The 22,552-nt window shown below is 48.5% G+C and overlaps 1 protein-coding gene across 1 annotated transcript in view; it reads left to right on the top strand.

Moving 5' to 3' along the window:
* The window catches only part of LOC134048165 (hydrocephalus-inducing protein homolog), an 82,229-nt gene extending 60,449 nt beyond the window's left edge, over nucleotides 1-21,780 (top strand). The window contains exons 53-73 of the mRNA XM_062499765.1: nucleotides 559-718; nucleotides 824-996; nucleotides 1,152-1,350; nucleotides 2,031-2,130; nucleotides 2,727-2,826; nucleotides 3,313-3,481; nucleotides 3,767-4,005; nucleotides 4,326-4,383; nucleotides 5,009-5,213; nucleotides 5,581-5,813; nucleotides 6,390-6,541; nucleotides 7,489-7,681; nucleotides 8,237-8,345; nucleotides 8,938-9,192; nucleotides 9,538-9,680; nucleotides 10,026-10,247; nucleotides 11,414-11,583; nucleotides 12,095-12,195; nucleotides 12,778-12,995; nucleotides 17,049-17,120; nucleotides 21,583-21,780. Of these exons, the coding sequence (XP_062355749.1) occupies nucleotides 559-718; nucleotides 824-996; nucleotides 1,152-1,350; nucleotides 2,031-2,130; nucleotides 2,727-2,826; nucleotides 3,313-3,481; nucleotides 3,767-4,005; nucleotides 4,326-4,383; nucleotides 5,009-5,213; nucleotides 5,581-5,813; nucleotides 6,390-6,541; nucleotides 7,489-7,681; nucleotides 8,237-8,345; nucleotides 8,938-9,192; nucleotides 9,538-9,680; nucleotides 10,026-10,247; nucleotides 11,414-11,583; nucleotides 12,095-12,195; nucleotides 12,778-12,995; nucleotides 17,049-17,120; nucleotides 21,583-21,780 (3,469 nt within the window). The remainder of the gene's footprint in view (nucleotides 1-558; nucleotides 719-823; nucleotides 997-1,151; nucleotides 1,351-2,030; nucleotides 2,131-2,726; nucleotides 2,827-3,312; nucleotides 3,482-3,766; nucleotides 4,006-4,325; nucleotides 4,384-5,008; nucleotides 5,214-5,580; nucleotides 5,814-6,389; nucleotides 6,542-7,488; nucleotides 7,682-8,236; nucleotides 8,346-8,937; nucleotides 9,193-9,537; nucleotides 9,681-10,025; nucleotides 10,248-11,413; nucleotides 11,584-12,094; nucleotides 12,196-12,777; nucleotides 12,996-17,048; nucleotides 17,121-21,582) is intronic.
* The last annotated feature ends 772 nt before the right edge of the window (nucleotides 21,781-22,552 follow it).

Below are 22,552 nucleotides of genomic sequence, written 5' to 3'. Positions count from 1 at the left end.
GTTGATCGATGTTCTGGGATTTCTGTTTGCTTCTTTAACCCTTTCACTCCAAAGTAATTTCCACACCTGAGAGAAGGGTCGTTTGTTATCCTTTTGCATTCCTCTTGGGAAGTGATGCTTTATATTTTTTCTCAGACTTTGAGCTAACCCATGAAATCCAAAGCAGTTTCATGAATTTATGAAAGAGATTAGCTAAACTCTTTATCCAAAAGCCTTTCTTTATACCCTGCAGGGAAGGCACCCCAAGAAGGGGAAAGAACCCATGTGCCTGGTGTACTGTTGTTTTTCCAGGCACCTTTGAATTTCCCTTATATCAAAAACTCTTGAAGTGGCCTGAGCATCATCAGGCTTCTGGGGTGGAGGCACCAAGACCAGGGGAAGGCATCAAGGCAAGGCAAAGATGAGCACACAGCTACACCTCTGACTGGGATCCATTTCCCTCACTTGTTTGTTAGAACTGGGTCTTCCAGCACCTCTTCTTCAGGTGCACATGGTGCTCTCCTGACATGTGGCAAAGGCAACAGTCTCCTCTGCAGACTTTTCCCCTTTTGTGGACAGGTACAAGGCCCAGAACTGTTCCAGCAACTTGGAGAATTTAACCATCCTCAACAACTCCCCCATGGATGTAGAGATCCAGTTCTCCTTTGAGAATGATGGGAAAGCAGAGACATTCCTTTTGGACCCTCCCAGCATGACACTAAAACCAAAGGAGAAGCAGGTAGGAGGAGGGCAGGTAGAGCTGGCACTGTACAAGTGCCCAGGAGCTGCTCCTCCTGCTCACACACAGTGCTCTTTCTATTTCTTTCTGTGGGGCCGGGTCTAGGAGCTGACCATTTGGGCATACCCCACTTCCCCTGGCTTCCTGGAAGACAAACTCATCTGCTGCATTGAGAAGAACCCAGACCCAGTGGTTTTCAGCCTGTGCTGCCATGGGGTGCACGTGATGCTGGAGGTCAGCCCCCTGGAGCTGTCTTTTGACAAGCTGCTTCTGCACAGGTCAGTCATCCCACAAACACTCCAAGACTTGTGACAAAGAGAAAATGTTTGACCTGGTTTCCAGGGCATGGATGGAGCTGCTGCAAGTTGCATTCAGTGGTGAGGCTGGTGTGACCGTCCAGCAGCTGATGCCAAGTGCCTTCCTGTCTCTGCAGGACTGACAGCAGGACCTTGGTCCTGAAAAACAACACCCTACTGCCCATGGCCTGGCAGCTCACTGGGCTGGATGACCTTGTTGAGGCCTTCTCCTTGTCACAAGATAACGGCATCATTGATCCCCGCTCAGAGTTTGAAGTGACCCTGAATTTCAAGGCCAAGCAGATTGGCAGCATTAAGAAGACCCTGCGACTAGAGGTGAGAGGGACTGGGCCCTGCCCTGCAGCTGTGTGCTCTTAGGGATGGACTCAGGAAGAGCTGCACCTGACAGATTCAAGGGTGCTGTGACCCCAACCTCTGCCTCTACACAGCGTTTGCCAGGACGTGCAGTGCATCCACATCCCCCCAGATAACCAGACACTGCATCCTGAGCCTGTACCACAACCACTTTGTCCCTGTGAGTGGTTGAAGGCTGTTGTTTGGTTGTACAGACTGCAGTGTTATCTCTACATTCCTCTTGGACTTTGTCTGAACCTCTTGCATACTGCAACAAACTCTCCCGCTGGGATTTTGTTCCCCGTGGTTTAGGGGCTGCGTTTCAGAGAGGGTGCTAGGTGATTGGAGAGGCATGTCAATGCCATCTGCTCTGAGACACCTCACAGTTCTTGTGGTTGTTCTTACATCCCTGTGCCTCTCAAGGATGCTTTGGCAGCAGCATTCCCTGCTTCAGGAATAAAGAATTGGGCTGATAGGGCTTTTTACTGCAGCAGAATCCCCACTGTGGCAACCCATGAGATAAACAGGTTAACAAAGTTTGTGAGTCCAGCAACACTTGTGAAGCCAGGGAGACCACAGAGGAAGCAGCCAGCAGAGACAAGGACTTACAGGCTGTCTACCAAAAGAATCATCTGAACAATGTTTGTTTCTTGCTGTCTCAGGTTTCCGATACAGAAAACATCCTGGGGATTGTTCAGGCTGAAAACATTGAAATCTCTGCAGAGGTCTACGACATTTCTCTGAGTCTTGACATGCCTGAAGGTCAGTGGATGCCTCCCAAACAAATCAGTCCAGATGCACTTCATTAACTTGGGAGGTGGGCAGCCAAAGCACTGGGATGGGATGGGATGGGATGGGATGGGATGGGATGGGATGGGATGGGATGGGATGGGATGGGATGGGATGGGATGGGATGGGATGGGATGGGATGGATACATAAAGCACATACCCTGCAAGCTGCATGGAATAAAGCATTGTCAGGGCACTGACAGCTTTAAGTCTCTCCCCTCTGGACTTCGAAGTGTGCAGCTTAATTGGATTTAGAGGCTTTGAAACAACAGTGATGTGAACAGGTAATTGGCAATTTCCACAGGCTCAGCACAGCATACAAAGTAATAGGATTTGTGCTTGGAAGTGAGGAAATGGAAGCTGAGCTCCTTAGGTACTAAACATGCAGATATTTTGAGTGAGAAAGCAGACAAGTAGCTGGAAAACACTTTCGAGAAAACACTTTCAACACTTTCAGATGCTTGCTGAAAAGTGTTTTGTGTCAAGACCTCCATGTAGCTTGTGACCTGGTGTATTCTGCAGCAGCTCACAAATACCGTGTTTGACCTTGTTCTGCGGGTTTTCTGCAGGTCCAGATGGAAGCTTGGAATTTGGAACCATTCATGTCCTGGATAATGTGAAGAAAGTCCTGACTCTAAAGAACAAAGGGATGTACAACATTGAGTACTGGTGAGTCCAGCTGCCTGGTAGTGAACATTTCCAGGGGTTGCCAGGCCTGCCTTCTGCCTCTGTCAATGGCTAGAACGTGCTTCCATGCTTGCTACCTCTTGATAAATACAAAACCTGGGCTCTCTAAACTCAGCTATTTTCCCAGAGAATCCAGCCACAAACCAGCAGTTCTTCACAACTCAGCAGGAATCCAGAGGAGAGCCCTAGAAATTTCAGCCACTGAAATGCTGAGATTCATTGCCTTTCTCTGATGGTCACTTCCTTTCTCTTTCTGAGACTCTGTAAAGGAGTGAATGAAAAATTTCAGTCTCAGGGTTTCTTGCAGTAACCTTGTGATTATCTGCAGTCTCTGTCAAGATCCAGAAGTCCCTGAGCAGTGTTGGACTCTCCTTTTTGTTTTCTGGTCCTATGCGAATTCCTGGCTGTGCTGGTGGCAAATATACTTTAACTGCAGAGATCTCCATTCCTTCCCTTTCTCCCCTTCAGTTTCGTGCTGAAGGGTATAGGTCCCAGGATGCAAGATTTGGCATCCCACTTCACTATTGAGCCTCAGTCGGGCATGCTGATTGCCTCCAAGCCTGGTGTGAATATTGAGATGGTCTTCCACCCCACAAGGGAAATGCTCCTCAAGAACAAACCCATCCTGTACTGCCAGGTGAGCCCCCTGGGCCAGGCTCTGTTATCACACGGTGTTTTGGGAGCATTAACAGGATAGGTATCTAAAGGAAGGAAGGCTTTAACTGGAGAATCCTCTCTCCTACATACACAAAGTCTTTCAAAACCATTGGGAGGCTTCCTAAGTGGAGCTGAGAATCTGACTCTGGAGGAGATGCTTAAACAGGGAGTGGTAAACTGATGGAGGCCTGGGGTGGAGGCTGGCGACTGGGGTAGAGCAAGCTGGCCTCTTGGCTTTGTTTACCACCCCTTCCTGTGCACACAGGTGACAGATGCCAGCTCAGGGGAAGGAAGCCAGACTGTTGCCACCATCCCAGTGAGGGTGACAGCGAAAGCTGTGTACAGCAAGTACAGTATTGAGCCTGCCTCACCCATCAACTTTGGGGCCATGCTCAAGGGCACCAAGAAGACCCAGACTGTCATGCTGGAGAACAGAGGCATGCTCAACTTCAAATTCCACATCCTACAAGCACCCGAGGATGCATCTGTATTGGAAAGCAAAAGGTATGAGAAGCCCTGCACCACCCTTCCTGTCTGAGGAGGCACCACCCCATGGCTGGTATGTGGCAGGCAGCCAGGAGACCTGGGCTATCATCCATCTGCATCCCTGGCTTGGGGAGAGGGAGCAAAACATCACCTTGGTGTCCCCATGTGTACTATGAAGCTGGTGATAGACCTGCTCTGTCCAGCACTGGATGCTGCAGGCTGCTCTCTGGGAGCCATCAGCAGCAGGAAGGCTTTCCTCTGTGGGGAGGAAAGCCAGCTTTGACCTCAGAGAAAGGCAGGGGAGCTCAGCATGACAGACACCTCTGCTTTCTCCACAGTTCAAACCAAGGGGAATCTGCTGTATTGGCTACAAAGCTGAAATCAAGCTCCTCACAGGTGGGTGACTCCTGCTCCCCAGCAGTGCTGCTGCAGGGGATGTGAGAACATGCTGCTGTGCCCAGGCTGGGGGCTGATCACCACAGGGTGGGATGTAGTCTGCAGGATGGAGTCCAGGATGTGCTCAGTCCCACTGACAGTCCTGTACTCTGGCTCAGACCTGGAGCTGTGGGGTCAACAGAGGGGAGCAGGTCCTGTGTTTGACAGCTGCTAGCCAGCATAGGTGTGTGAACACCACAGAAGCAAAAACATCCCCCACTAAACTCCCAGTCCACAGAGCTCAGAACACATTGCTTTTTCTTCTTCCCAGTTCCTTAGCTCTCTCCCATCATTTCTCACAGCCATTTCTACTGTCCTGTGTTACCTCTGGAGGTTGAAGGATCACAGCTACCACCTTCATTCTTTACACACAAACTCCTTTCTCTCTGTCACTTGTGACAGGCTTGCAGCTCCTCTTGGCTGGTTGGTCTCAGCCTGGAGCTGCCTTTGGGCCATGGATTCATCCTTCCCTGCCCTGGGACTGGGTACTTGGCCCCAGCTGGAGGCCAAGGCAGGACATACTCTTTGCTGGGGTGCTCAGGGCACAGCTATTAGCCATCAGCCTCTCTTGGAACTTTTTCTGCAGGGTTACCTCAGTCTTGGCATGTTCAGGGTGTCCCCCTGCTCTGGCTCTGTTGCTCCATGGGGCCAGCAGAAGATCACAGTGGAATGCCTCGCAGGGCAGGAGGGGACATATGAGGAGCAGCTCTACATTGACATCACGGGCAGAAACCCCAAGGACAATCCCGTGGGCATTCCCTTTACTCTGATTGCCGAATCCTGCCTTCCAGGTACGTCCTGTGCACAGGTTCCCTTGGTCACACCTGCTGCTGATCAGCACCTCAACTTGCTGCTAGGATAGAGAGGCACACTTGCCCTGGTGTCCCACCTTAAACTCCTCAGATGTTCCAGCCCTCTGCAGGTCCACCAGTGGACTCATCCCTCCCAGGTTGAGAGGGATGCATGGAAAGATAAAAGGAAAGCAATGCTTTCTGAGGATGACTGAGCTCCATCCTCACAGCCAGCTCCCCCATCCAAGCCTGGGTTTAGCAGTCACGTCGGCAGAAAGGGCTCACCAAGCCTTCTGAGAGGCCAGCAGGGTGCAGATAAATTCATCAGGGGGGCCTCTCAATGCTCATTCCTCTGGTCTATTCACAGGATTTGTTGAGGATGTCATGTTAACCTTTGAGGAGTACCCGATCTGCAGCAGCACCAACCTCAGCCACAAGCTGCGGTCAGTGAAAGGCACGGGTCTGTTTGTCAGAGAAGAGAACAAATTTGTCTTCACCAAGGTTCTGGTTGAGCAAGAGGCTGAAGCTAATTTCAATATCTACAATGCAAGTGGTCTGCCATGTGATGTGGTCCTCTCCATCAAACCCCTGCCTGGAAAGGTAAGATCAAGAGGCCAAGGTGATGGCTGCCCTCTAAAGGCCTTGTGAGAGTTTGTTTTGTTCTCCAGACGGATTGCTTCCTGTGGCCCAGACTAGTCTAGCTTAGTGCAGGTTAAACTGCAGGGGAGAGCAGCAGAGCCAGGGAACAGTTGTTTGAAGTTTGTGTGTCTTGGGCAAGGTTTTGGTTCACACCGCTGGGTCTTCAGTGGGAGAAATGAATCCTCTTGAACCTCTCTTGGAAGCACACTCAGAGAGGGGCTGTTACAAACTGACACGCCAGCCCTCAAAGCGGAGGACTTCCCTGGCTTTCCTTCTATTTGAAGGCCAGTTCTAGGTTATTTGCAGGGTTTTTCCATGCAGCGCCCACCTTCCGTATATGCTGGGGCAGCTGCCAGCACTCAAAACACACAATGCTTTAGCACAAGGTCAGCATTCCCTGGGAGAGAGGGAGCCTGCCTAGGGAAGCAGGAAGGATGACACACTGTCTGGGGCTGTTCTCAGTAATGCATTTATGAATAAAACTGTGTCATGTTGAAAGGTGCTTTCTCCTAACATTCCTCTCTGTGTTCTCCCAAGGAAAAAAGCCCTATCAACAACATTTTCAAATTGTGTCCAGACAAGATGTCTGTTCCCAGCTCATCCAAGGCCGTTGCTACAGTGACCTTCACCCCACCGGATAAGCAGAACTACAGCTGTACTTTCAAGGCTTCCCTTGTCATCCCAAAAAGGTAAATGACCCTGCAAAATACTGGGGGAGACCTCACCACTCACCAGATAACTGCCTCTCCACTGGGAAGGCACAGATCTCTTGTTAGCTCTAATGCTTTCAGTAGCCTTAGGCAGAGTACTTGGCATGAGTTGATCTGGGAGGCAATAACTGTTAGAAAGAGCAGAAAAATGAGGCTGATGGTTTAGCCTGGAGGAGGAACTATGAAGACACAGAAATATTAGGTAGCCAACTGGAAGTTACTGAGATGTGCTGCAGCTGAGCTGCGGGTTTCCAAGGACAAAGGCTTAGATGAAGCACTTTTGATGCCAGCAAGTCATCAGTCACAATTTCCTCTTAGTTCCTGTAAAATTAAGTGACCCTCTGTAATTCCCTGACATTCATTAAGCTGTTTTATGTGAGTGATTGGAGCTGGTATGAAAGAGGAGCCCAGTTCCTCTGCCCTGGGACCTCTGCAGTGGGGCTTTGACCTGTCCTTCCTCAGCCCTTTAGTGGCTGAATTGGAACAAGAGAAGTCTTAATTGTTAATAAGTAATTGCTTTTATACTGTTCTTGGAAACGATCTGTATTCATGGTGACAATGATTTGCTTTTGCCTTCTTGTTTTTGTACTGCTTTTCTGCTGTGCTTTTGCTTGTTGCAGATGTCTCATCTCCCTGCAGCCAGGGGATTTGCCATATCTCATCTAGTGCCTCATTATTTACCTGCTGTACTGCATGATTCAATTAAGTGAAATTATTAACTGTTATTGTGGAAGGCTCTGGTTCTTTGGAGCAGATTCCTCTTGTGAATGGCCCTGCGTGGATTGGGAAGAGGCTGGTGGGGGGCTGTGTTGTGGGGTACAGGGGCACCAGGCAGGGAAAACATTGTGGGTGGCGCTTGCTGCTTCACTTGCCCAGAGAGAAATGGGTTAGTGCCAGCTGAAATTGTTTCTGTGCCTCTCCTGCAGCTCTGTGCAAATTAAGCCCCAAACCCTGACCTTCACCATCAGTGGGAAGGGGCATGAGCCACAGGTGACAGTCGTGTGCCCAAGTGCTCGCAGCAAGAGGGGAAATGCTGTGCTGCGCTTCAAGAGACTCCGGGTGGGGGATTCAGAGATGCTCCCCCTGGTCATCCGTAACAATGGCATCGTACCTGTCAAGGTGAGAACCTGCTCAAGGAATGGTCTGATTTGGGAACAAATGCCTGTGGCACAGGGGAAGGGTCCCAGAAAACATGGCACACCTAAGAAGAGGTGTGAGAAATTAATTTTAAGCAAGTGACTGACATCCAAGAAGGGAGTTCTTGGGAATTTTCCATCCAGTCTTTCTTCTTTAAGTTAAACACAGGTGGAGTGGTGATGGAGTATTTTCCCCCCTGTCTCTCGTCACCTTTTGTTCTCACAGTGATGTGTGATTTCCCAGTTCCATTAGATTGCATTTGATCCCAGTTTACTACATTTCAAGCAAACTTAGTTGTGGTTTAAATACAATCTGCTCATTACTTTCTGTCCCGTTTGGTTCTGTGTTAGTGGTATCCAGATGTCTCTGAAGACCCTTTTTTTCCTGGCTGGTTTGACTTAACCTATTGTGCTAAGGGCTGTTTGTAGTGGGAGAGGTGCTGGGTTCCCCTGCGGGACCAGCAGCACTGCGGTGTCAGTCCCTGTGCCATCCTGTACTCACACCAGTATCACTGTGCTCTCTGTTCCCTTTTCTCAGTTTATGTTACACCTGGAGGATGAGCACGGAGCGTTCTTCTTGAAAGGCAGGGGCTCCACACTTGAGAGATTCTACACTGAAGATGTGGAAGAGGACTGCGTTGGAAATGGTAAATTTATTAACCATGAAGCGTGATCATGCACAAAGGGAAAACATGTGCCCTGCTCTTGGCTTCTCTGAGCAGCAGCCAGAAGTTAGACACAGTTTCTTTCCTTGGGCTCTCTGTCCCCCCAGCTTTTCTTGGGGACCTTTTGCAGGGTTTCCTCCTAGAAAGTTGTGAGAAGTTGTTCAGTTCTTCTAGACACGGTGGGTTGAGCTGTGGGGGACTGTCACTACCTCAGTGGACCCTCTGAGGTATTTGCTGCATTGGGAAGGTACCAGCTGGAACAGATGCAGCCCCTGAGCACACAAACAGCCAGCAGAAGCCAAAAGCACTCTCTGGCTCAGCTTTCCATATGGCTGGAACTGGCTGGAAGCAGATGGAATGACAGCTGGGCATCAACGTGAGGTTCAGCTGCTCTAAGTGCTGATGTGTCTGGAGGTGGCAGTCTCGTGAACATAAGAAGAGGGTCTGGAACCACTGGGGGTAGAACCTGTGCTTAGAGGGCAGCTGGTTTCAACCTCTTCTTCCTCATATATCCTATGGAAGTATTTCCTCTGTAGAGCTGTATCACTTAACTCTGATTTCCATTGCTGTGCAGAGAGCAAGCCCCCAGAGAAGCCTTTCTTCCTTCTGCATTGTGGGCAATCAACAGAGTTTGATGTCATTTTCAAACCCACCCTGACTCAACGTCTGGAAGGGAATATTCATCTGTTAGTGGAGGCCATCTACTCTAAGAAGACCCTAATAGAGCTGGTGGGTGAAGGCCACAAGGATGAATTCACCCTTGATGGACTAGAGGAAGACACAGATGAGAGGAGAGCTAAGCGCAGTCTGAAGAAAGACATCATTGATGGTAAGAGAGGAGAGGCTGCCAAGGTGGAGCAAGGAAGAAGAAAATATCTGATCAAGTGTGTCCTTTCTCTAGCCAGGCCTGGGCTGTCAGCCACGGGACTTGGTGGCCTGTGGCTGTGGTAGCCATGCATGCAGAGCAGCGTGTGCCGTGCTGCATGTCGCTGGCTTAGGGATGTGTCAGAGTGTTTCTCTGAAAGTGGTGGGATGGGGAGAGGCCTGGGGAACTCCCTCCCACGGGGAGGAAGGCTTGGAGCAAGGAAGCATTGAACATACAGCTGTCTGTGCACGTGAAAGGGGCGGGTGGAGCTCCCTGCATACTGAGATCTCTTGCTCTCCTCCTTAACAGCTGTCAGATTGAATCACATCCAGTTTGGGGACTGTCCTGTCGGGAGGCCCTGCCGCAGGACCTTCACCATCACCAACCATACCAGTATGAAGGTCATGCGCTTTGAGTGGGAGGCAGACGCCGCATTCCAGTTCTCCCCCAAGGTGAGCGTGGACTGCTCTCCCTTTCCCCATTGCTCAAGCCCTGCCCTGCTGTTCCTGGGCGCTGGCAGGGAGTCCTGACATAGCAGTGATAACCAATTCCAGTGCCATCCATGTAGGAGATGCAGTCCCTGGCTTGGCTGGGCCGAGGCTGCCAGCCTTGCAGAAAAGGCTTCACGTTATGGGAGGTGGCACCTTCTGTTCACACTTTTGTCTATCAGCGTTCACATAAATCCACACTGAGGTGCAGATTCCTGGCACAGCTCCTCACCACATCAGTCCCTTTTGCTGTCAGTCCTGCCTTTGGCAGTGCTTCCAGTTTGGTCTTGACTCCCTGATTCTCCCTAGATGGGACACCTCCATCCTGGCTGTGCCAAGGACATCACAGTCACCTTGAAATCAGATGTGCCAGCCACCTTCAGGAGGCACCTTGTGAAATGTAAGGTGACCAGTATCAACTTTGAGCTGCCACGAAGGAAGGGTCAGGACTGGGACGACCGAATGTCCATTGTCACATGGAAGGATACCACCAGGAAAGACCCAGACGCCAGCTGGCCTGAGAAAGAGAAGGTACGGAGCAAAACGGCAAAATAGCCAACCCAGCTTTTACAAAAAGAACCACCATAACACCATCACTGCTGGCTGAGCAGCTCCTGCTTCCTCTGGACATTGGGCAGCCGTGGGGTTCAGCAGCAGTGCATTCTAGGGGAGATGCACAGTGACCACATACAATCACACAAGAGCCTTTTGACAAGAGACCTTTAGCCACACACAAACTATCAGTCTGTGCCACAAGCACAAGCGTTGCAGCCCATGTTGAATGGAAGACAAGGCTTTATGACTTTATCCCATTTTAAGGTGTTAGAAATCTCTTCATCTCATTAGGTGCCTTTTCACCAACAAGGAGTTAAGTCTGTTGCTGCACTCTGTCTCTTCTTTTGAAGTGGAGAGAAATACACTTCTACTGCATAAGCTGGTAAACTCCCAAGTTTTACCTGCCTGGATACCAGAGATTTTGGTTGTGGTCTCTGTATTGTGTGGGATATCTCATCATGGAGTAGCCCAGGCACTGTATGACAGAATGGAGGAGTCTGGAGAAGGATCATCTCCAGAGACTCCTGCTATTATTGTCATTATTGCCAAATATACTCATCTTGGGTGAAGGTTCTTTCTGAGTTTCTGGACCATTTTAAGGCCTCTAAACCATCCTCTTTTCTAACAGAATATCTGCAGTTGGAGACTTTGCTACTGAGATCTTTCACTTCCCAAAGTGCCCACTCCCAGCTCCCAGCAGTGTGGCTGTTGCTCCACACATGACATCTGGAGAGCACTTGCTCCTAAGACAAGAAGAAAAAGGCTCTTTCTAGAACTCTTCAGTCTTGGGGTTCTCCATCCATAGAGCTGCAGCAGGGGAACTTAGCCCAAATTTTGAGACCTGCTTGATTTATAGGAGACCAGGAAAAAAGGCAGTCCCTCTACAAGGTTGAAGTACAGGGACTGGAATGCAGCTATAGTCTCCATGGATATATTAACAGCTGTGGTAGTGACTGCTTTGATCAGCAGATAGAAACAACTACTATAGCAGATCAGTCCCAGTTTTATCATCTTTCCAGGGAAGTAAAAGTGAATGGTCCTTCCTAGTCCTTCTGTGAGGCTGATCTTGGAGGCCAAGAGATTCCCTTGTCAGCCTGACTTTGTGGCCTCTGCTCAGTGATTCTTCCCTCCTCTGTTTACAGATGGTCCAGACAGCCCCAGAACCAGAACCGGCACCAGCTTACACTGTGGATGAGAGCATCCAGGAGGCCGAGGTGTACCTCAGTGCCTTTGTTGCCTACACCAAGTTCAAACTGAACACAGGGTTGGTTCAGTTCAAGGACACCTTGCCCAACCAGACAAGGACAGCCACGTGAGTGCTGGAGGCCAGCAGGGCCCTGTGAGCAGGAGCTGCCTTTGCCAGGGCTGAGCCAGTGCCCGCTTCCCAGAACTCTACCCCAGACAAAACCAGCACAGGCCCATTTATGTGCACACAAAGCCAAGCAGGAGACGGTGGTCAGCAGAGGTTCAGTGCTGCCATATCTTTCTGCTGAGACCAGCCATGGGTTTGTTTTTACTGCATGTCACTTGTCCTCATCTGCTCAAGAATAAGTTTGCAGTCAAGCCAAGACCTAAAGTCCAGAGTAGGGTTCTTTAACTTCAACGTCCTGGGCACCATGTTAGCCCTTTCATCTTAAACTTCCAGACTTGGAAATACTTTTTGGGCCACCCAGGAGAGCAGTCTGAACATGGCAGGGTTGCCTGGGGACGAAGATGTTCCTGAGGAGAAAGTGATACCAGGAGTCAATCAGACAATGTTACTGTACTATATGCTTTATATTTCTTGGACTTTTTTTTTAAAATTCCTCTTTCTTGCTTTTCAGTTTCAGGATGCGCAACACAGGGAAAGTAGCCCTGGAATACACCTGGATGGAAGCTGCAGATAGTAAAGCAGTGAAGAAGCCATACTCAACCACTCTGACACGTAAGGGCATTTCACTTGGTGGCTGAGGGCCTGGGGAGAAGACCCTGCCACTTGGCCACAAAACATGAATTGCTTTTGCATCCTTGTCCGCACGTTCACTTTCATCAGCATCTTCCCAAGTGCAGTTGGAGAGTTTTGTCCTTGCCCCCCTCTGCCTTTCAGCCTCTTCTGTTCTTACTCTGCCACTTCTGCTCTGTAAAGGAGCTGAGCCAGTCTCTGGGGAGAGCCACACGCTGGGTCAGGACTGGGAAGGTGGACATCAGGTCATCTCTTTGAGAAGTCTTGAGACCAGGAAAAACAACGGTGTAATGAGTGAGCTGCCCTGCAGCCACTGTCTGTGTGCAGTTCCCCACTCCAGGGCAAATGTAAAGTCAGTGTCTAAATCCAACTCTTCTCCTTCGGCACAGGAATGTGTGCTGCAGGCAGAGACCCTGCTCCCAGATGCTCTATTTCCTGCTGAAAATACTCAGCTAGAGATGCTCCAAGTGCATCCCAGCTCTCTTCCACCTACCTGCAGCAGGAGGCAGAATTGCTGGGAACATAGGATTTTGTCTTTGAAAGGTGTCATCTTCCTCTCTGCAGGTCAGTTCCTGTCCTCTGCTACTCTAAGGCATCACAAAAAGCTGCTGCCTTGTTTCTGGTGGCAGCAGGAGCATCCTTTTGAGATACATCCTCCTGAGCAGCAGCAGGATTCTGAGCAACTGCAGCCTTCTGAGCAGCAGCAGTCTTCTGAAGAGGAGCAGCTGGATTCCAAGCAGAAGAAGCATTCCAAGAAGCAGCACCACTACAAGGATCAACATGTCTCTGAGCCGCAGGAGCAGCCCAAGGAGCAGGAGGAGCAGTCTGAGGAGCAGCAGCCCAAGCAGAAGGACCACGCAGAGAAGCTACGCCGCTCGAAGCAGAAGCACCTCTCTTTGCAGCGTGTCTGTTCCTCTCTGGAAATCTTTCCAGATGTCATCCATGACTTGCCACTGTTCTCCATCAACCCCTACCATGGCATCATCCCTCCTGACCAAAAGCAGATCTTTCACGTGCTGTTCTCCCCGAAGTGCATGGGGAAGTTTGAGACCACCATGCTGTGCAGGTGGGAAACGTCTACGCACTTGCCCAGAACTCCCACTTCGGATGGGTATCACTGAGTCACAGGGTGGCATGGGATGGAAGGGACCATAGTAGGTCATCTGGTCCCTGTTCCTTGCTCAAGCAGGGTTGTCCCAGACCACATGGCACGGGGTTGTGTCCAGAGGGCTCTGGTATAATTTCAGTGAGAGATACTCCATACCCTCTCTGGGCAACCTGTCACCTGCACAGGGAAGAAGTTCTTCATCAGGTTCAGGTGGAATTTCCTGTTCAGATTCTGCCCATTGCCTCCTGTCCTATTGCTGGCCATCACCAAGCACAGCCTGGTTCATCCCTTAAGACCCTCCCTTCAGTCCCTCTGACTGGGATGGGGAGGTGGGCTTGGAGACAGGCAGCCCCAGAGAGGCAGCAAAACACCCAGAGGAGCACAGAAAGATCATCATCTGGCCTTGCTAGGGAGACACTGCAAAAAGACACTCTATGAAACATTAAGCTCCTGGAGGGTTGCAAAATCTGTAACGAGAGATACGGGGACCAGCCAGTCCCTAGCTCTGCTTCCTTTTGGAACAAGCAAGGCCTGCTTCTCCACATGGAACCCCATGTGCTGTGGCTGGTCCCCAGGCACTTAGCTGGTCATGTTGCTGCCCTTGCACCTCTGCAGCCTCCATGCAGCGAGTGCAGTTGTTTAATTTGCTGCTCACTGCTTGCACAGACAGAGGATGCAACACTGTGTGCAGTGCAAGGAGACAGAAAAGTGGCTGGCTGGAAATGTTCATCTGGCTAATACCAGTCCCTTTCTTCCTAGGATTTCTAACCTGAAGCCAACTCAGAAGAAGGCGCGGGTGATTGTGAAAGGCAGAGCCCGGGAGCAGAAGATTCTTGATAAACCAAAATGCTCTGCATTTTGGCAGACAGAGAAAGGCCAAGGACCCAAGAAGCAGGTGCACTGGAAACTAACACCTGAGTGACAGCGTTTGTGTTAGCTGCAGCATCCAGCAGGAGCCAGCAACATCGTGTCTTCTGCTGGCTTCTTCCACCCTTCACCAGAGACCTCTGCAGCTACCCTTGCACGCTCCAGTGAACACCTTTATCCTATCTTCAATTACCTAAGTTAATTAACTAATTGTATATTAATTGTTAATTAAACAATAGGCAATAAATTGTTAATTGTCAGCTTGTCTTGGTTGGAAAGACAGGTGTCTGCAGGACCTCCCTGGAATGGAGAATGTGACCCCCTTCCCTCCAAATTATTCTAACTTTGCTGGAAAGTCCCTTAGTTTCAAAGATACGGGAAAAGGAGTAACAATTCTTTTCTAGGATGTCTAACCAGACAAACAAGCAGCAGCACTGGCAGCAACAACAAACAGAACCAGATACCCAACCACAGCCTTCTCTCGGCTGCAGGCACTTTCCCTGTGGTGTAGTTCCAGTCCCAGCCAGGCAGGGAAGGGAGGCAAATAATGAATAAAGCAATTCCTAGAGAAATTTTAATTAAGCTACACCAAGGAATACGCTGAAGAGCTCGAGCGCTGTGTCATCAATTCTTAAAAACTTATTGCTGTGAGGGAGTCTATAGAGTAGCTAAATAGTGACTGAACAGTGCTTGATTTGTTCAAAGAGAAAGAAGAAAGTGATGAGAATACACCCTAGTGAGGGAAGAGCCCTTAGACCCTTTCAAAATTGGCAAATAGATTACACTGAGTTTCCCAAACTACAGAGATGGAAGTATCTTGTTGTAATAGCTGATCACCTCACCCACTGGGTAGAAGCCTTTCCTAACTCAGCTGCAACTACCTCCAAAATGGCCAAGATGCTATTAGAAGAAACAATTCCCAGATATGGGATAACTGAAAGAATGGACTCAGATAAGGGAACACATTTTACTTCAAAAAATTTACATTCTCTATGTGCTGCATTAGATGTAAATTGGAAATTTCATACTCTGTGACACCCTCAATGCTCTGGACGTGTGGAGAGAATGAATGCTATCCTTAAGAACCATATTATCAAATTAATGACTGAAACCAGATTAGCAATATTACAGATGAGAACTGCTCCAAGAAAGGACATAGGAGTTTCTCCCTAAGAAATGTTATTGGGTCACCTTATCTGGGGAGGGAGGAGGGGTTGCCAATGGCTGGAACTAATGACTTCTATCTCAGAAGTTATTTGCAGGCAATTACACTTTATTTTTACATGGATCTTAGAAGAAAAGGGTTTTTATCCCAACATCACCTCTAGACTTTCACATACACCAGGCAAAACCAGGAGATTTGGTTCTAATACAAACTTGGAAAGATGATACCTTAACACCAGCATGGAAAGGTCCCTTTCAGGTACTTTTAACAACTGGAAACAGTTATCAGAACTGCAGAAAAGGAGTGGTCTCACACCTCTCAAGTCAAAGGACCAGTGGATGCTCCTCCCCAAACTTGGACAGTGGTACAAGGAAATGACCCTTGAAAGTTAATCTTCAAAAGATAATTTAATAGTAAACAGTCAAGGGTAAGACTGGACTGACCTCTGTATTTGCCACCAGCGAGACTTTTGCTCCACTGTGGGCTGAATCGCTCGGGTGTTGAGCAGTGGGAATAGAAATCATACCAGACCTTGACAAAAGAGGAATAGAAAATGATGTTCCAAGACTCTGGAAATTGCTGGGTGGAGTGTCATGGCTTCTGTGCTTCACCTCTATATCCCTACAGCGTGCTGTTCTAGTGCACAGAACTTGGGAAGCAGGTATGGATGAGGAAGGTCATTTCTGTTGCCACAGTTACAATCTGAGCTTTGCTTCATCCGAGCAAGCGCGGATGGAACTGCTGATGGGAGGCACTGCATACAAGTATATCTACAGCTCACTTTACTTGAGTTGGAGGAGAACTACGGACAGCAACGTGAACTGACAAATCAGGAACTTTTAAATAGACTGAATGTAACACCTACCTAATAAAAGACCGATTAATCTTATTTATAACTGCTTTGCAAAAGGAGTAATTTTATGCTGGCCAGACAGGATAATTACATCAAGGACTTCAGCAAAAAAGGAGAATAAAAGGAAAGGGTGGATTGTGAGGGATGAGGTGATATTTTGCTGAAGCCAAAAGGTTATTGGGTTAAAGGACAAAAGTGGTTGGTTCTCTGTGCTGTTGTTTGGATTGTTTAGATTTGTTCAGCTTGGTTTGTTGAGTGTTGCTGTGAGCTGGGAGAGGGATGGGGTTGAAGATGTGACTAAAAAAGAAGTGGGATGGGAGGGGACCATAAATTTGCAGATGACACCAAACTGGGAGCAAGTATCAATCTGCTGGAGGGTAGGAGGGCTCTTCAGAGGGATCTGGACAGGCTGAATAGAGGGTCTGAGTCCAACAACATGAAGTTTAACAAGTCTGAGTCCTGCATGTTGGCCACCACCACCCCTGCAGCACTACAGACTGAGAACAGTGTGGCAGGACAGCAGCCAGACAGAAAGGACCCTGGGGGGACTGGTCAACAGCCACCTGAACATGAGCCAGCAGTGTCCCCAGTTGGCCAAGAAGGCCAGCAGCTCCTGGCCCATTATCAGGAACAGTGGGATGAGTAGGACAGGGGAGGGCAAATTGACAATGGTTATTTCAAACACTTTGCCAAACATTCTTGAACAAGCAAAAGTGAGTCATGCCTTTTTCATCAAAATGCTCAAACACTTGTGCGAATGTTTCGAATTTCCAAAAGTCAAGCTAAAGCTATCATTAGCACTTGCCCTGATTGTCAGCTTGTGCAACCTCCTGTTTCTACAGGAGTGGTCAACCCGCAGGGTTTGCAAAGCCTGCAATGATGGCAAACAGATATCACTAAATACCACTCCTTTGGTAAATTTAAATATATTCATCTTTCAGTGGCCACGTTCTCTGGTGCAGTTTTGCTTCTGTCCACACAGGTGAAACAGATAATCATGCCTGTCAACGTTTTTTGCAAGCTTTTGCTTCATTGGGTGTGCCCCAAAAAGTAAACACAGACAATGGTCCCCCATATATATCTCAAAAATTGGCCACATTTTTAAAGGATTGGGGTGTTTGTCACATCTTTGGTTTTCCTCATTCTCCCACAAGTCAAGCAATTATTAAGTGGTCACATCAAACATTAAAACATATTCTTGATCAACAGAAGGGGGGGAGTAGAGGTCACACCACAGATGAGCAAAAGCTTTGTATGTTTTTAATTTCTTGAACAGCTCTTTTGCAGAACCTGATCCACCAATTTTTAGACATTTTTCAAATAATACACATGCAAAACTGAAAGAAAATTCTCCTGTTTTAATTAGAAACCCTGAGACAGGACAAATTGAAGGTCCTTTCCAATTAATAACTTGGGGGGAAAGGGTATGCTTGAGTCTCTACAAGTGCAGGAGTTAAATGGACGCCAGCAAAAAAACATCAAACCATATGTGCTGATGAGTTGGAGGCTGTAGAAGCAAGTACACAGACTTGAGCCAAACAGAGGGATCACAGGTCACACCTGACGTTTCTTGTTCATCAATGGAACCTGCAAACTCTGATTTTGTGTTATTTATAAATGTGTTAACTGTTGGTTTCATTGAGCTCTTTTGGCAAAAGCGTGGTTTTTGTTTTGTTCTATTACAGATCCCCTCTATAGAGGATCTATAGATCCCCTCCCTCAGCTCAAATTCAAGAAGATGATGGGTCATTGTTAGATGGCTGGCTCAACAAACTGAGCTTTGCACCTTGGGTAAGAAAACTTTGTAACATAGGTTTTTGGGTGTTGGTCTTTTTAGCAGTAATATTGATAGCCATGCCCTGCAGATTTTGCTGTGCATGACAAATGATGGACAAAACTATCAAAGACGTTTTTATCACACAAGAGAGGTAGGAAATGGATTCACAGAGAGTTCTCAAAACCTTACAGAGATAGTGGATGAAGGTACAGACGTGGAGTAAGGTTTTGAAGTAAGACTTTGGGAGAGACAAGATTTTTTTCAAACAATGAATCGTAACTGCTATCAGATATGACTTACATCCTTTGAACAGATTGGATTTTCACAGCATTAAAATTTCTGTGTTGTAACCTGGCAACACTTAATGCAAGGAAAAACAAGATGCTGTAATTAGAAGATATACTATAGTAAAGCTATGAAACGCAAGGTAGTTAATAAATGACAAGGTTACAAGTTTCTTTTCAGTTGTGCTGAGAGAGGGAATCGTGGGAATCCTTAAAATTGAAAGGGTTTTGGGAAAGCTGCAAAAAGCAGGCCTCAGAAACAGCAGAAGTCTAATTAGAGCTAAGCAGTACCCGTAAGATTTGTCATCAGAAAAGTTCTATGAGATGTAGAAGGCAAGGACAAATAAAACAATGGTCTGTGTATCAATGCTTGCCTAGAGTAACTCCCTAAGCTGCAGAGAAGTATATCTAGCAAGATATTAGGAAGGTCTAAGCTTAATAATGGAGCTCAGTGCATTGTATTTTAAGGCTTACAAGCAGGTATTGTACTCAAAATAAACAACCATTGTTTTAACCGAAGGTACGTGTACTTACAGCAGTTGCATAAAACTACTGTCAACATGCTTTTGCATTGTGTCATTGGTCAAAAACTTTTGAAGTGAGTTGTAACACTGAGTTCTGCAGCTGCTGCTGAGGACGTGAGCTGCTGGCATCTTCCCATTGTCCCAACCATGTAATGAGACTGATGCTGGAAAAGAAACAGCTCGAGACACGTTCCACAGCAGTCCCGTCTCGTTCGTGATTCTGTGCATAAATCCGTGGCCAGCGTTAGAGAGGACACTCCACTGCTCACATGGAGAGTGTCACAGCCACCAGGACCACATCCTGTCTCAAGTCCAGGCTATTCCCAGCTCTGCAGACACAAGGAGCTCTCAGGACAAGGGGACATTGCTGGGTGTTCCCCACGGGGCACCTGGAGATGGGGATGGGAGTCCCTACTCACTTGACAAGACGCTGGCACAGCTTTTTGCCAGGGAACCTGCTGTTTGGGGGATGGGATGGGAGCTTTTCCTGCAGCTCCAGAGCAGTCTTCTTTATCAGCTTTGTCACCATCTCTATCTGCAGCTGAGCGTTTGACGGAGGAAAGGGAAGACAGTGCTTGGTTAGCAAATGTCTTTCCCAAGGTTGGCATCTGAGAAAGGATCCCACCCTGCTCCTGTTGAGAGGGGGTGTTAATTAATGCATTGATCTTTCAGTATGGGTCTTTGAGTATAGGTGCTGCCCAGTGTCTTTGGGCAGCCCTATAACATGTCCTGCACAGCCTCTCCAACAACCAGTTGCTTCAGCAGCGCTTTGTGATGGGTCTAGAGGGATGTGAGGCCCCTCTGTGGGCAATGCTGAGGGCTGCCAAAGGGACTAGGAGCTATAGCCCTGCTTGCCACACTGAAAATGTGGAAGTGAGACAGATTTCCTCTTACATTCTCCACTTTGAGGGGAGGGTGCAGTACGTCCATGGATAACCTGAATCCCCCCAAGCCTAGTGGGATGTAATACTTTTCACAAGTATATGGCAGCACCTGAAAAACAAGCCATTTTCTATGCTAGGAGGAAGAGACAGCCACTTTGCAAAGTCTCAGTTTATAAGACAGCTTCAGGGCCACCACTGCAATACCAGCTCTCAGGTAAAAGCAGAGGTCTGAAAACAGGTGGTCTTGGCTGGGTTGGGAAGAGGGTACATGGAGATCAGCACTCATCACAGCTTGCTCTGGGAAGGAAGCTGGAGGTCTTATCATCATGATGCAGATAAAAGCCTCATCTTACCTTTGTGAAGAAAACATGGCCACAAAGTCCCACACTCCGCACAGGTCTGTAGGATCTCAGCATGCTTCTCCAAAGAAAACTCTCCTATTTCTCCCTCCCACACACCCCATGTCCAGCCACTGGCCCTTCTGCCCAGCCCAGTCTCGGGGCACAGGACAGTAGGGAAGCAAAAAGGGAGGACAGCAGGAGCATGACTTGGTGGTGGTAAGCTGCGGAGGCAACACAAGCAGTAGGCGTACAAGAAAATCTACCTCTGCTCCTAAAGACTGGGCAGGCACCCACGATTCTCTGAGGGCTGTGGCTGGGTCCTCCCCATTTCTAATCTTGAAGCGTCTCCTTTGAGATGCCGAGTAATCCAAGCAGGTTCTCTTCTCCTTTGGTGGTTGGGGTTTGAACTTAGGTGGGTAACACTCATGCCTGGAAAATAATGTAACTATGAACAGGGACCAGCCATGGGAGGAAGGGACACCTGCACGAATAGCTCCTGGTCAGGATGCAGCTGCTGGGTGGGTGCTGGTGTGTTGAACTGAGAAATGGTTTGGTCCAACCCTTCTCAATCCAGGCTGGAGCAGCTCTGTTCTAAAGACAGCCCAGGGATGATACTGGTAGCAGTGGTGCAGGCAGCTGCAACTGCTTGCATTGAGGAACTCCAGAGGATGGGGATTAAAACCTTGTGGGGATGCAAAAAGCACAGTGGGAGAGGAAAAGACAGAGAAGGCAAGCCAAGAAGGTGAGATCTGAGGCACCAAAGGGCACACCTGGCCAGTGATGAGCCAGCACAGCCCCCTCCCCAGTGCCCAACGTCAGAAACTCTGCAGCTCTACCAGGTATTTATCAGGGATGTTTCCCTGACACTCTTGGGGGGGGTTGGATGATATTTTCCAACACTCCCAGGTGACTCAGGTCACATTCCCCATTTTAAATTGAAGCAGGTGCTCAGGGTAACTCTGCTTGTGTTTCTAATGCCACGTCAGAGACACAGTTGAGCCATGCCTGCCTGTCACCCTGCCGAGCTGCAAGTGCTCCCCACACAGTCAAACACAACCTGGATGTTCCATTCCCAGACAGGCATTCAGTGCCTATAATGACCTGCTCCCCAAAGAAGCCCTGTCTTTAGCTCTGTAGCTTGTTATCTAAGGCTGGGTTTCATTTCTGGATGAGGGGCTCTCTCATCATAACCCCCAAGAGATCCCTCATAATCTGTTCTACTGTCTTTAGTTTTAATGAATGTTTTGAGGCAACTTCCCAGGACAATGGTGCCCAGACAATGACATTTTTCATTCTAAAGTAGAAACTTTTGCACTGGTATCCATTTTGCAATTAGAAGCTGTTTTAAAGTGAACTTTGCAAACTCTGCTGGCAGCGAAAAACCAAGTGATGTCCTGGGCAGAGCAGGGCTTCAGCAGAGCCCACAAACAGCACGAGGAAGCTGCAGCAGCGTTGCTGTGGACCCCACACAAACCAGCAAGTTTCCATCTGCCTCTGGAACTGCTCTGAGAGCTCCTGCCCTCCTGCTGGGGGTTCTCACCCTCTTTCTTGTCTCTTTGTTCCCAGGGCCCCTGCTTGCCTGAGAGGCACCATTTTGGAAGGGAAGGCTGTGATGCCATCTTCCCTTGGTCCCTCAGCCACATGGAGGGACGGCCTCATCCGGGCACCATTTCAGAACCTTTTGTTCTGGGGAGCCTGAGAGAGCATTACTTGGTCAAGTCAGGACAATGTATGAGAACTAAAGACAATTCACTGGCCATTTAGCAACTGGTTTCCCTTTCAGTGGCTTTTGAGGGTATCTAACAACATTCAACTGGCCATCCCATGTTTCTAAAGGAGTCTCTGCCTTTGGGGAAGGTGTCAGGGCTTTGTAAATTGAAGATCTTTTCTGAAGAACTACAGCAAAACTGCTCCTTGTTGAGACAGGAGGAGAGGTGGCAGTGGAGAGATCTCCTACCTGAACTGGTGTCCCAAGCTGAGCTCTGGGACGAATGGTTTGTCCATGACAATTGTGGTGCCGGTGCCCACAGCCAGCAACATGAAGGTGGTCCAAAGGCTGTTCCCAATGAAAAGCTGAATAGTGTCAGCAAAAATCCCAGTGTCATCCAACGTTGCTGTGATGGTCACAGGAATATCACCCGTAGCGGGGATCACTCCTTCTCTGGGTTCAATGACATAGCAGTGGGGTTTGCAGGCCTGTAAGAAAAGCATATTACGCATTTAGGATGGAAATGACACACCCTGGTGTTCTGGGGGATATAAGAAAAGGAAAGACTAAAGGGGGGAGGATAAAAAATCGTAAGGGCTTAATTTCCCTAAATTTAAGCTATAGTATCGGGAAACAGCAGAGCTTATACAACCTGTATTTCCCCCTCCTTTAACAGACTCTCCTAATTATCCCAGTTTTGCCCGACCGACGGGACACTCCTCCACAGGAGACTGTTCCTTCCCCAGTCTTTCTCTGCACTATGTGCCAAGGAAAGCTGCTTTGTCTCTCGTGGCTTCTTACAAAGGCTCGAGGCCAGAGGAAGCCAGG

The sequence above is a fragment of the Cinclus cinclus genome, chromosome 11, assembly GCF_963662255.1.
Source record: "Cinclus cinclus chromosome 11, bCinCin1.1, whole genome shotgun sequence".
Lineage (NCBI taxonomy): Eukaryota > Metazoa > Chordata > Aves > Passeriformes > Cinclidae > Cinclus > Cinclus cinclus.
The sequence above is the reverse complement of the archived record's forward strand: the minus strand, read 5'-3'. Positions and strand labels throughout refer to the sequence as shown.